Source organism: Elgaria multicarinata, chromosome 10 (genome assembly GCF_023053635.1).
Source record: "Elgaria multicarinata webbii isolate HBS135686 ecotype San Diego chromosome 10, rElgMul1.1.pri, whole genome shotgun sequence".
In the NCBI taxonomy this organism is placed as follows: Eukaryota; Metazoa; Chordata; class Lepidosauria; order Squamata; family Anguidae; genus Elgaria; species Elgaria multicarinata.
The window spans coordinates 14,841,549-14,856,468 of NC_086180.1; the positions used below are offsets into that span (position 1 = coordinate 14,841,549).

Genomic DNA, 14,920 nt, shown 5'->3' on the forward strand with positions numbered 1-14,920 from the left:
AATAAACCCATGTTCACTCATTATTCCACGCATGCTTCCTGAGTATGCACTCAGCAAGGTGCTGGAGTCAACCCTGGCTCTTTGGTTAGTGTACCTGAATAATGCGTGCACATTTCCACAAATACATTTGTCTCATTCATACGTTCTTATCTTTAGATGCACACTTTCTTTTTAGGGGGTGCGGGGGGAATCATGCTTGATGTGGCCCTAATCACATTTAGTAGTAGCCATAATCAGAGCTGTGCAAAAATGCCCTCTCAGAATTCTCAACCCCATTTACAGGTAGAGAAACCGGTTGAACAATTTCATCTAATTTCTCCAGGGAGAGGAGAAACTCTCGAACAGTTTACCACAGGTAGGGCTCACCGCTGGCAAGGTGTGGCAGCACAGCTGTTTTAATTTTTCCTAAGAGCTTTTGTGTTTGTTTGTTTGCATTGCAAGTTGTAACAGCACCAGCTGTGTTGGTAGCTTAGCCCCAATTCTGCATTCTCCACAATGCTGATTGAGGAGGGCAGCGTTGCGTCTAGTTCCAGGGAACAGGTAGAACTAGTGCTATGCCAAAATCTTCCCCACAAGAAAGAGACTTCCATTTCTTGCCTCATTCTCAGGGCATTTTATAATTTATTTTGAATTTATTTTGGGCATGTTTCTGAGCATACTTAAACACTGCGAGGTGGCCAAGGATGCTTATCTCTGTGTGTGATATCTCTCCATTGCTTTGCAATCTCCCAGGCTGGCTGCACTTCCTGACATTAAAAAGCCCTATGGGAGGAATTACTTCATGATGTCTTTCTCTGGGCTTTCATTAAAGTGCAGGAAGCTGACGAAACTGCAGGCTGCCAGAAATATGACTGAACACTGAAAGACAGGACAGTCACACACACATCTCGGCCACTTCATAAGTAAGGTAATGACAGAAAACCTGAACGCAACCCATGAGAATTTCTCTGAAATTGTCTTCTTCTTTGAATTTCTTTTCAAAAGCAATTGCTTTTCTATCAAACTCTATGGGAATGGTCTAAAAAATGTAGGAGAAATTTTCTACACACAACTAACGATAATAGTAACAATGGTGGTAGCAGAATTCCTGTTTTCAGAATTATATCTTCTATTTGCAAGCTTTGGGCCTGCCCTTTAATATTATAATTATTAGAATGCTGGATTTCTGCAAAGTTCTTGGAAATATGTGAAGGAAATGGAAAACTGAGTCTGCAAAAGAATATGCATATTCTAAGATTTCACCGCAAAATTGCAGTACTTGGTACGGAAGGCAGAATCCATTATTCTGAGAATTTAAGCTTTCACTTTTACGGAAACTAAACCAAGTTTCTAGAACACCTACAATAATTAGGCACCATACATAAATCCAAATAAAGTTACAAGCCCTACAGGAAGACAGACATAAAAAGGGGTGTAAAGGGAAAAAGTAGAGGAGAGTTATCAGTTCAAGAATGCCATAATCAAAGGTGAACTGTTAATTAAGCAGGCAATTAACTTCAGTTGGGCCCCTGGCCCAAGATGTAATGATGGCCACCAGTTTGGATGGTTTTAAAAGGGGTTTGGATAAATTCCTGGAGGAGAAGGCTATCAATGGCTACTAGTCCTAATGGCTATGTGCCACCTCCAGTATCAGCCTATATGCACCAGTTGCTGGGGAACATGGGTGGGAGGGTGCTATTGCACCGTGTCCTGCTTGTGGGTCCTTGGTCGACAGCTGGTTCACCATTGTGTGAACAGAATGCTGGACTAGATGGACCCTTGGTCTGATCCAGCATCAGGGCATTTCTTATATTCTTATGCTAGTCATCCTGCAACTTCCCAATATGTCTTGGTCCTTTAGGAGGTGACAGGAGCTAGAGTCTTCTTCCCTTTGCCATGAGAAGACTCCCCTGTCTCTTCCCACTGTCCCACAGCAGATCAAAGGCATCTTAAATACAACCTCTCAATCTCCAGCTGCCTCCCTGCTTTATGGGACCCCTGCCGTTTAGGTCTAAGGTATAAGACAGGAGTCACTGGGCCCATGAGAGGCAAACGTTTCTTCCTGAGCTCAGTGCATTTTGCATGGACAGCTAGTTCCAGATCTGCTGCTAGCAGTGACAGAGTGGGTGAGCATATGCCCATATGCTTTTGTCTTAAATGCCCTCATTTCAGAGAGTGTCGAGGAAGGGAAGGTTGGTCTTCGGCTGTTATCTTTGGCAACTTTCCCTTCCACCATTTGGCAATCATTCCTTTTTCTCAGAATGTGAAGGGGGGAACCCAGCCAAATCCAAGATTTCAAAATAATTTAAAAACAACAACAACCACATAACACAGAATTTACATCCTACAAATAAATATGGAGAACTAAACTCCCAGACCAATTATCCACTTAGCACAGTCCTTTATCTCCTTTCAATACTGTCCAATTTACTGTGCTTTAGAGTCGGGGTGGGTAACCTCAGGCTCATAGGCCACCCACGGCCCTCTGAGGATCCCCCAGACAGCCACGCCTCTTTCTCTGGCCCCACCCACTTCCCTCTGTTTTCCCAGTTGTTATACAGTTTTTTCCCCCATTCTAAAAGGCTGAAATGCTTCTCCCTAAAGTTCAGTTATTGGTAGTAAGAACTCTTAAGCTAAAACATGTGGGTATTTTGGTATTTCGGTCCTTCCCTCAGCACTGGAATCCCGCCCCCTGCCGAAAGCTTCTCTGAAATTAAATTCAGCCCCTGGACTGAAAGAGCTTCCCCACTCCTGCTTCCTCAACCTGGTGGCCTCCAGATGTGGTGTATGAAAAATCTTGGAAGGGGAAGTCAGCAGGCCGGATAGCATTGTGGGCCCACAATGTCCAAAGAGGCAGATGATACCAGGGCTTGCATTAAATTAGGACTCAGGTGGTAAGTTCCCAACCCCATAAGAAAAGCCATGTTGGTTCAGACCAAGGCTCCATCTAGTCCAGCATTCTGCTCACACAGTGGCCAACAGGTAGGACATAAGTGCAACAGCACCTCCTGTCTATGTTCCCCAGCAACTGGTGTACATAGGCTTACTGCCTCTGATACTGGAGGTAGTATAGAAGCATCAGGACTAGTATTCATTGATAGCCTTCTCCTCCAGGAATTTGCTTAAAGCCATCCAAATTGGTGGCCATCGCTATGTCTTGTGGTATTTGTAGTGACAGCCCCAGCACTAGACAGACCAATGGGTTCGTTCTGTACAAGACACCTCCACATGTTCAGTAAGCAATATTAAGTAATGTGCACACTAAAAGTGCTAGATTGTTGTTGTTATTATTATTATCCCCTACGTTGACATTTAGATTATAATCTCCTTGGGTCAGGAACTTGACTTGTTGCTTACATTACTCTTTAAAGTGTGAGGGTTTGCTTACATTACTCTTTAAAGTGCCTGGTGCATTGTAAATATTAATACAGAGTGTTATAAGTAACAAACCAAGTTCTGACCCAAGGAGATAATAATGTAAATGTCAGCAGTGAGGACTGGACAGGGAAGGGAAGGACAGGACAGGACAGGAGAAGACAAGACACCAGGAGCATTTAAATTCTGATACATTTTCAATGAACTGTAATGGAGTGTATAATGTATTATAAATTACGGCTATTGTATTTGTTTGTTCTGTGTGGACTGCTTTGAGCACAATGTATTGTGGAAAATGCAGTCTACAAGTAAATGGGCTATGGCTATGAGAACTGATGGGGAGGAGGGCAGAGGAAAGTGTTTCCGGTGTCACAATTCAGTCGCGCAACACTGTATTATGTTTTTGCAGATACTTACGAATTTTGGTTCCATTCATTTCAAAGGTGCAGACGACGCTGTCCTGCGTCCTTCCCAACTTGAATCCACTTCCTGTCAGAACAACTTGAAACTCCTCTGAAAGCAGAGAGATGGGCAAACTATGAGAACTGATGGTGATGAGGGCAAAAGGGGAAAAAGGGGTTTTGCTATTTTATTGTTTTACTCTGTACAGCACCATGTACATTGATGGAGCTATATAAATAATAATAATAATAATAATAATAATAATAATAATAATAATAATAATAATAATAATTTAAAAAATCAACATCACAACTGATGGAGACTTCATCAGTTTGTAACTTCCAAAATGAAATCTATTATGGCAGTGGAAAGTAGGTGTTTCATCACTGGCTAGCCATCTAATTTGTAATAAATAACAGGAACACAGTGCACAATTGACTGTTAATTCCTGGGATTTTTAGGAGAGCAGTGTGAAATATTAGAAAGTTTCGACACTCGTTGGTAAACCAGCTGGGCTGGGGGTTGAGGTTGACTGGTACATCCCAGTGCCATTCTTTTGCCACATATCAAGGTTTGCCCCAAAACCTGACACTCTTTCTCCCTAAACAACAGGTGACAATTTGGGGTGGGTGGGTGCTAAACTGGTTCATCCTGTTTGGATCAGGGGGTTGTACTTACAAGAGCTTTCTTCTTCTTTCATTTTTCTCTATCTATCTATTATTATTATTATTATTATTATTATTATTATTATTATTATTATTTAAATTTATATACCGCCCCATAGCCGAAGCTCTCTGGGTGGTTTACAAAGATTAAAACACTGCACATTAAAAACTGATATACACAATTTAAAAACCATTAAAAGCATAAAAACAGACAATCTCCATTTAAAACAACTATTCTGGGGTCAGATAAAAACTCAACATAGGCTGTTCAATGCCTGGGAGAAGAGAAAAGTCTTGACCGGGCACCGAAAAGATAACAATGTTGGCACCAGGTGAGCCTCGTCAGGGAGATCGTTCCATAATTGGTGGGACACCACTGAAAAGGCCCTCTCCCTTGTTGCCATCCTCTGAGCTTGTAAAAGTGGACATCTATGAAAATGGTGACCAGAGGTGAGGGAGGCTTCCCTTCCTTTCCTTCCCCCACCCTCCTGGGTTTAAAATAAGAGCTCTGCCCACCACCATTTTTCTCCCACTCCCAGAATGCAGAGAGTGAATGCTGGGGGAGGGGGAAACACACAGTGTTTTAAATGTGTGTCTAGCAGCTATGTCTTCTTTTCATTTTTACACTAGGCTAAGAACATAAGAACATAAGAAGAGCCCTGCTGGATCAGACCAAGGGTCCACCTAGTCCAGCACTCTGTTCACACAGTGGCCAACCAGCTGGTGCAGGAAGTCAATCCGGATCTTAACCCAATACATACTAGGGTCCCAATCTGGACTGGAAGCCCTGCACCTGTTCTAGACTAAAAATGGAAGAAGAAGAAGAAGAAGAAGAAGAAGAAGAAGAAGAAGAAGAAGAAGAAGAAGAAGAAGAAGAAGAAGAAGAAGAAGAAGAAGAAGCTGCTAGACACATAGGCCTGGCTTTCAATTTAAACATAGAAGGGAGGAGAGAACACCATCAGCCCTACCGCTTACACGCAGAGCCTTTTCTAAGTTTTGAAAAAGAAACAAAAATAAAGAAGAAGGTGGCTCTAGAAAGTGCAACCCTCAGACCCAAACTGAGCAAATGGGTTCAGCCACCTGCACCACCATCACCACCACCACTCTGAAATGGCCCACCCAACTGACTTCCTGAAAATGAGGTTTGTGAACTGGAGAGAGCTGTGCCCCTCCAGTCCTGACAAGTAGCTTTGGAAAACCAACCAATGTCATCCTCACATTCAACAGTCATGGCTAAATATCCCATAGTGACCATCATTTCTGACAGTTAACACTCAAGGCAAATGGGGTATTTTGCCCATATCTACATTTCATCTCCACTGGCCATACAGGATAATATTTGCCAAGGCTTCCCCGATCAATCTCGAAACTCCACCTTCTGCCACAACCATTTTGGACATTTCCCAGTACATCTGAAGAATCAAGTCCCTCTGACCAATCCCCCAATTTCACCCTCATTCCCATTGTTTCCTGGTAAGCAAAGACAAGATGAAAAATGTCCAGACCCATAGGAAAGCAAACTGAATTTAAGACATTGGGTTGTATCCAATGTTACATCCCATTAATTTCAGTGGGTCTACTCTAAGTCAGACTAAAAACGCCTTGTGTTGCACAATAATGGCTAGGATCCAACAGCACCCTAGTGCAAGCCGAAGGCACCTGCATTCACACAAGGGGAGCCCTGATTTCTGCTGATCTCTCCGCCGTGCCACATCATAGACCAGGGCAGCTGAATCTCTCTTGGCCCAAGGGCCAAATTCCATTTCAGAGAAGCTCTCGGGGGTGGGGGGGCATTCCCCTGGTAGGTGGAGCTGAAGGCAAAAGGGGAGGGAACAAAAATACCAGCATAATGCAGCTTAAAGTTCTTACAGCCGGTAACTAGAATCATAGAATAGCAGAGTTGGAAGGGGTCTACAAGGCCATCGAGTCCAACCCCCTGCTCAATGCAGGAACTAGGCTGGCATTTCAATCTTTTAGAATGAAGGAAAAACTACACAAAAGCCAAGAATCCACCAAACAATTGGGGAAAGGGGTTCAGGCCAGGAGCAGGGGGAATGGCCTTCCGGGAAATCCCAGAGGGCTGGATTGGCACCAAGAGCCAGATTAGGTTCTGCACCTCTTTCGTACACCATTCGGGAGGGTCCCAAGAAAGACTTTTTGAATAGCACAGAAGGCTGCAGTGGTAGAAAGGAGACAGTAAACCCTGTTCCATGAGCTGACGTTTGTCTGCGGTTGATAGAATCCATCCCATTATGGATTACTATAAAATTAATGCAGCTATATTGAAATTTATGCATGCCGCAACTAAGTGCCAAATCCCAGCTCAGCCGTGAAGTTCACTGGGTGGCTGATGTGAAGTCATTTCGCCTAACCCTACCTCACAGGGTTGTTGTGAGCTCCTCAGAAAGATGCTAATGTGATACACAAAACATAACCCCCTCACAAACCCACTACTCCCGGAGGTTCTTTGAGGGAAACCATGACAGCTTTAAATTTGTAATGCAGGCTTTGGCAAACCGGAGCAGGAAGGGAAGCACCTTCAATTCACATCTTCCTACTCAGCATATGGAACTCTGAGTTATGCATTTTGCTCAAGGAAGTAACAGCAGGATCGTCAATATTTGCACATTGCTTTCCAGTCCCAGCAAACTCACCTCCTACACAGACGCTCGAGGGCTCCAGAGATAAAATCTCTGTGCATGACTGCTTCAGAATCTGTTTGGGGAAGTGGGAAGAATTGTTTTAAAAAGATTTGTCAAGGCAAAACGGAGCAATTGCAACTAAGCACCCCAGCAAGTGGCCATCCATAGCCATACCTGGCCTGGGCAGAGGCGGTTACAGAATGGCCCTGCCTGGAGAACAGCTTCATAGTCACTCAGCAAATCTGGATGTCGCTGCAGATTCCAAGTGTGTTTTTGCCTTGGATGACCTTCTCTGATTCGTCTCCTAATGACTCCCATGATTCAGAATGATTATCCACTAAAGCCCTGATCTCAAGATCTCTGATGTCACTAGCATAAACTTAGGTGGAAACTGATGACCTTTCATATGTTTTCATTCATTGGCTTTAAATTGCTAATAATAATGATGATGATGACAAGAACAACAACAGGTTGAGGCTCAGCTTCAGAACACACGTCCTACATTTGCACATCCTTTGCCATCCATAGCAAAATGCATAAGAACATAAGTAGTGCCCTGATGCTGGATCAGACCAAGGGTCTGTGGCGTTACACCCCACAAGTCAATTCCAAATGTATGTCTGCAGTTTGTAAGTCTGTGGTTTGTAGAATGTTGGCCTGAGTGGACGGAGTTAGAAGGTCTTGGGAGGGGGGAGGAGTGATATATAAGGGAAGGACTGAAGGGATGGAGAGTTATTGTTCTTTTCAGAGAGGTTCTTTTGGAGAGAACCTTTTCAGGGAGACTTGTTAGGTACTCTTAGAGTCTGTAGTGCTCTCTGTATTTATGGTACATAAGTTCTGGGAAATTTGAGAGTCAGTGTAGTGAGTGGTGTCTTTAGAGTATGGTGTGCACGTAGTGGAAGTATATTAATCAATACTGATAATAAAGAAAGTTCAAGAGTGATTGTGTGAGAAAAAGGAAAGCGCGAATGTGAGAGTGACAGGATTGTATGGAAGGTTTCAAAAAGGTTTTTAAATGTTGTTATTTGAAACAAAGCTTATGAACTTTTAAAAATAAATTTTGATTGTTTTGTATTTAAAACTACCACAAAAATCCCACGTTTATCATCTTAAGTTTACACATTCAGCACCCACTCTGACAATCATTCACCTAAGCAGATATAACTCACAGCGCATTATTATATATATTAAAATCCATTCTCCATTTTAAACCCCTTTTCTCCACATAGTTTGGAGGAAGGTGGGTATTATCCCTTGCCTCAGGTGGATCAAGCGGTGGTGCTTGGCTTGAGCAGGGAGTAGCCTCAGCCGGGTCTAGTGTTCAGAGCCTGTGTCGTGGCAGGGTCCATCTAGTCCAGCACTCTGTTCACACAGAGGCCAACCAGCCATCGGCCAGGGATGAACAAGCAGGACATGGTGCAGCAGCACCCTCCCACCCATGTTCCCCAGCAACTGGTGCACACAGGCTTACTATCTCGGATACTGGAGGTAGCACCCATCCATCAGGGCTAGTAGCCATTGATAGCCTTTGCCTCCAGGAATTTATCCAACCCCCTTTTAAAGCCATCCAGATTTGTGGCAATCACTACATCTTGTGGTAGTGAATTCCATAATATAACTATGCACTGTGTGAAGAAGTTCTTCCTTTTATTTGTCCTGGATCTTCCACCAATCAGTTTCATGGGATGACCCCGGGTTCTAGTATTTTGAGAGAGAAAAAAAAATGTCTCCCTATCCACATTCTCCATACCATGCATAATTTTGTACACCTCTATCATGTCTCCCCTTAGCCTCCCTTTTTCCAGGCTAAACAATCCCAGTTGATGTAACCTTCCCTCATAGGAGAGGTGCTCCAGCCCCTTAATCATTTTGGTTGCCCTTTTCTGCACTTTTTACAGCTCTATAATATCCTTTTTTAGGTGTGATGACCAGAACTGTACACAGTATTCTAAGTGTGGTAGCACCATCGATTTGTATAAGGGCAGTACGATACTGGACGTTTTATGCACACCAGCTTATATTGATTTACTTTATTTAAATGGGCGGGGTTTAAATATTTTATACCTCTGCTTCATGTGTTGGTATTGAAATAGGCTGACTATATGAAAAGGAGGACAGGGCTCCTATATCTTTAACAGTTGCATAGAAAAGGGAATTTCAGCAGGTGTCATTTGTATGCATGCAGCACCTGGTGAAATCCCCTCTTCATCACAACAGTTAAATCTGCAGGAGCCCTGCCCTCCATATGCAGATAGAGGGCTGGACATATGCACACTATCTGGTCTTCTAAAATGTGTTTTCTTCCATGAAGTACTTAAAGGCACAGGAGCCCTCTCAGAGTCTAGACCTGACATGCTCCATTGACCTCATAATCTCTGAACCTGTAAAATTCTATGAATGAGGCAGGGTGATTGCATGATAAAAGCTTCATCTAGAAGCACCTTCTGCCTCCTATGATGTGCTACATCCTGGGATCTCTGCAACTGAATTTCCAGGCCCTGCCCCACACAACTCCTCCTTGCACAGGGCCTGTGTGAGATTTCGAAACTGACAACTCTCCCAACTCTCACACAAAATGGGCTGTTTTGTTCCTGACAGCTTCGTTCCCTGAGCTGTTGAATTGTTCGTGAACACTCCATAGCATCACATCACTTTGTCAGAGGTTTTATGCCAGAAGAGCAGGAGGCAGCAATTTTTAAGTTGCAAGATGCAGTACAGCTTGTGTCCACACACACACACACACACAAATATATTTCTTACATCTGTACATATGTGCATGTTTACAAAGGAAATTGAAATATGGAGGGGGAGAGAAATGTCGTAATTGTGATCTGTACTAAACTTCCCATGATTGCAACAGGAATTACCAACACGCAGAATGAAGTAATGTACACGAAAATTAAAGTGATGTTATTCTGAAGATTTCCCCATAGGAACCCAGTGTCTGATTCTCACTCGTTTTCATCTGTACGTTAAAATTATTATAATCAGCAAGGTTGAGTGGTTGATGATTATGCACCATTGAAGGCTAGGGTCTGCCTGGGAACCTACTCTTACGTAAGTCCTTGCTCATTGTCCTCCTTTGAAAATACAGAACAAGTATCCTGGGAGCCGTTTATTATCCCAGAGTTAACTGATCATGAACTCACTCCAACCTCTGATTGCTATGAATCATAGGCTGAAATCAGTTAGAAGATAAATTATACGTTCAAGGACACCACTGACATTGGGGGCTAAAGGCCCGTTCTGCCCCTGGTGATCCCAAACGTTGATAATCAAGTATATAGACTGGGTTCACACAACATGCTAACCTACCCAGTATTTTTGAACTGTGGGTTATCATGTCTGAATTTTCTGCAAGTTGTGTCATGCTGCCTGAAAGCAGTGCATTTTTGGCAGGATGGGTTATTGTGTTGTCTGAACACAACACATTTTCCACAGGGTTGCTTGTTAACCGTGTACTGTGGCTTGTTAACCACCCTGGACAACCCAACAACAAGCCATGGATTCTCAAGGTAGCTTGTTCAAGAAAAATAAACCACACTGCACGGTTAACAAGCCACCCTGCAGAAAGCACACTGCGTTCAGACAACACATCAACCCACCTAGCAGAAAATGTGCTGCGTTCAGACAACATGATAACCCATGGTGGGTAAGCATGTTGTGTGAACCCAGCTTGTTTCTTTACATTTTTAACATGTACAATGTGGATACCACCCCCTCAAAAAATGTGATGCATGATGCTGTCCCAATCTCTTCGTTTTGAGGGGGGAAGGAATATTCATCTGCCTGCCTATAAGTGAAGTTCATTCCTCCTGTGTAACATATTTGGAAGCATCATGTGCATCACTGTCACAGGACAGCAAATACCCGCTTACAATATACCATAAATCTAAGAACGACAACAAACTTCCTTGAAGGGCCGGTGCAGAGAGACTGAAACAACTGATGTCACTTTTTTTATTTCCTGTCGTTTGCACCAAATATAGGACCTTTTTTGTCTTTGCACAGAAGGGGCCCACTCCCCAATGATTTCCGGACTGCCAGCCACACTCCAGAAAAGCCTTTTTTAAAAACAAACAAAACACTGAGCTTTGCAATCAAGAGCTAGCGTGGTATAGTGCAGCCTTCTCCAATCCGATGCCCTCCTGATACGTTGGACTAGATCTCCTATCATCCCCAGCCTGCATGGCCCAGGTAGTCCAACACATCTGGAGGGCACCAGGATGAAAGAAGGTGGTGTAATGGATAGAATCTTGGGTGGAGATCAGAGTATCAAACCTTGCTCAGCCTCTGATTTATAACATTTCTTAACCCCTTAAGACCTTCTTTTTATCCAGCTTTGTGTTCAATTTACAGCCAGATGTTCATAGAAGAACAGTTTGCTTTCTTCAAGGACACTGGACACCCATCCAAAGTTCACAAGTTAATTATTATTTAAAGCATCTGGAGGAATCCCTAGCAACTATGTCAACCAGAGAGGTTTGGCAAGTATTCTCTCTCAAACATCTACTTTCTTGTGGTTTTAAATATAAGATTCCTGTCCTCCATCATTTTTTTTTACTTTGACAGTAAGATTCTATAACAATTACAGTTAGTAACTAAGCCTTAGAAGAGGCATTTCAATCTTTTAGAATGAGGGAAAACTGAACAGAAGCTGCAGAACCACCAAACAACCAGCAGTCAGGGGAAAGAGGACGTGGTTGGATGGAAAACCACCCAGAGGGCTGGTTTTGGCTCATGTGCCTGAAGTTCAACACCCTTGATATAGCCCCTTAAAGCCAACTCACTCTGGGACACCTCAGATGTCAACCAAGATCCTCCAACGGGAGAGAGTAGAAGAGACGTATTATTATGTATTATTGTATTTATATCCTGCCTTTTTTCCTCCAAGGAACCCAAGGCAGCATACATAATCCTCCTCCTCTCCATTTTTATCCTCACAACAACAACCCTGTGAGGTAGGTTGGGCTGAGAGTCTTTGACTGGCCCAAAGTCACCCAGTGGGTTTCCATGGCTGAGTGGGGGCTAGAACCCGGATCTCCTGACTCCCAGTCCAACACTTTAGTCACTACACCACACTGGCTCTCAGAGATGGAACAGGAGTCTTTTGAGATGTGATTTACCACCGTGCACCAGAAAGAAATCACTTGTTCCTTCTTCCATTTTCAGTTTGGTCTCCCATGTCCTGTGGACACTCCAGATAATCAATAATCATATTCATACTTTAGCGTCAAAGCTAAAGTAATGTCATGACTGGGGCCTCATCTACACCAACCAGGATACAGCACTATGAAAGTGGTATGAAAACGGTATATAAAAGGCAGGAGCAACACTAGTGCTTTACAGCAGTATTGAAGTGCACTGATAATTGTTGGGGCCCATTGATGTATACCATATACAACTTTCATACCGCTATATCCTGCTTGGTTTGGCTTCTGCCTTTTATATACTGCCTTCATAGTGCAATATCCTGCTTGGTATAGATGAGGCCTAGGAGTGTGAGCAGAGAAGTCCCTGGTCTCACAAGAGCACTAAATACTCTAGATGGCCTCTGAGACAACAAGGGCCTTGCTAGACCTACCTGGGAATCTGTGCTGGAGGAGTAGCGTGGGCTGTCGCTCCAGTCCAGACGTCAGACACAACAGGCTGCAGGAAAGCCCCGTTGTGTCCTCCATTTTGTTTATTCCTTAAAGGGCTGGGTGTGCAGGAGCGCACCATCGGCAAAGGTAGATTTTTTTAAAAAAAAAATATAAAGGGTTCCCCGCTCCCCCCTGCCCCCGATTTCCCCCGCCGGCCGTGATCCCCCCGCCCACCTGCAATCTCCGATCCCTCCCTATTCCCCGCGATCTCCAATCCCCCACCATCCCCCACAATCTCTGATTCCCCCATATCCCCCTGGCTCCGGTTCCCCCTCCATCCCCCCTGTTTCCAGTTTCCCACCATCCCCCCTGGCTCCGGTTTCCCCCCCCCCCATCTCCCCACCCTGCCCTGATGGCCGCTGCTTTTCCTGGCTACTCGCGAGTAAATGCGGTAGCTGGGGAAGCAGTGGAACGGGCTACACACCCTCAGGCTCAGGCTCAGCCCGAGACCGCGGGAAATACTGGGCCACAAACGGTGCCGATTATCCTGGGCCAAGGGAGGGTTTCCCCTGCCTGAGCCCTGGATCCCCTGTGCATCATCTGGACGCACAGGGGCTAGCCCGGGGCTTGCACTGGGCTAAACCCTGGTCTAGCAAGGCTCCCAGTCGCTGACTCTCAGCCTCTTGTCCCACGTCTGCAATATGTGGATAATAATTGTTAATTTGGTAGTCTAATCTGAGTTTGAATGTTGCCACTGTTGCTACTATGACTGCTACAGTTTTCACTCTTTTACTTCTGTCTCTGGTGCTGCTGGGTTGGAGATATCTAAATCCTTTGCCCCTGCTACACTAGCTCGGTAAATAGGACTTTACACAAAATTGCTAAGAAACTTAGAAATACTTTTTGAAAACTAGGTGGACTGAAGGGAGTTAGTAGAAAGAGGCCAAAACTTCAGCGTAAAAAAGTTAGATTTAGATTGCTTGCAAACTCTGTTGGTTGATAGCTTTGTCAATTACATTCTAAGCATTCTTATGTCATTCATAAACCATTTATATTGCTTTATCGGTTGTTTTCTTATACCATTTTCTGACCATTCATAATCTTCAATAACCCTATAAGTTTTTTAATATTATCTTCTATATGAAGGCCATGCTATTTTCAGGCGTTGTGTACAATAAATTAATGGATTTGTTTCAATGAAAATCTTCACTCTGTGGTCTTTTACCCTGCTCATGTTTTACCCTCTGACCCACTGGGTTGCAGAGGAGCAAATCTGAACTCGGATTAGATCACCAAATTAATGGTAATACTGACCGACTTTACAAGGTTGCTGTAAGGATTACTGCATGTAATGGATGTGATGTGCTTTAAATACTCTTGAAGTGTTCTTTTTAGTGCGAGCTGAATAAAATGTAACTGTTATAACACACATACACACACACACTTTTGGGTTAGTGCATAGGAGGTCCAAGCAACACTTCCCTTCTAGCATCTTCGCTTATGTAGCAGAACAGGCTATGGGGAAAGATTGGCAACCCTCCTGTTTGAACGGATTCCCAACTCAGAACCAGGGCCGAGAGGGCCAGAAATAAAACAAATCTATCCAGGATGAGTGACTTTTTGATCAACACACACTATACATTGACAATTAGCAAAATATGCTAAGCGTCAATTCATTTCACAGCATCATTTGATTTCGCTTAGCCCTAGCATGCAGTTCAAAAGATTTTGGCAGCCGCTACTACCATAAATCATAACTCTCCTGGCATCTGTTCCTCCCACGAAACAGCACACAGAGTTCAGGATTCTGGGCAGGGCTTCAGAACAGCTGGATCTTCCCCCCCGCCCAAACCAAGTATCACTTTTCAGATCAATTTAATCCAATGAAAACCATAAATGCAATAGGGCAATTCTTTACTAATTAGAAAGACAAGCAGTGCTGGAGTCATTGCTAGATTAAAAGCTCTTTAACAGTATCCGAGGCACATGTGGAATACTCAGAATATCACTAACTTAAAAACTATGGGACTTACAACATCTCTAGCAGGTTTCATTTACCACAGAGCCCTTCCTAATACTCACCATCCATATTTGTCTTCATTACAGATTAATAGGGGGAAAAGAGGCTCGTTTTAGCTCTAACACTGCATTCTGTTTGGCAGCATAAATTCCGCTGTAGCATGACAGTGCATTGTATTGCAGCCATAAGAGTTTACTAAACAAGTCAATAAAGAAAAATAATATTCAGTGCTTGGCCACACCACAGATTTATCAC

General features: G+C 43.6%; 1 protein-coding gene across 3 annotated transcripts in view; it reads right to left on the bottom strand.

The window, feature by feature from the left end:
* Positions 1-14,920, bottom strand: part of ANTXR2 (ANTXR cell adhesion molecule 2) — a 157,400-nt gene that overhangs the window by 104,845 nt on the left and 37,635 nt on the right. For all 3 annotated transcript variants that reach the window (XR_010025885.1, XM_063135232.1, XM_063135231.1), the window contains exons 8-9: positions 7,076-7,136; positions 3,772-3,867 (exon numbers count right to left, since the gene is read on the bottom strand). Coding sequence is in view for 2 of the 3 variants with exons in the window: in XM_063135232.1 (XP_062991302.1) it covers positions 3,772-3,867; positions 7,076-7,136 (157 nt within the window). In the remaining variant the exon portion in view is untranslated. The remainder of the gene's footprint in view (positions 1-3,771; positions 3,868-7,075; positions 7,137-14,920) is intronic.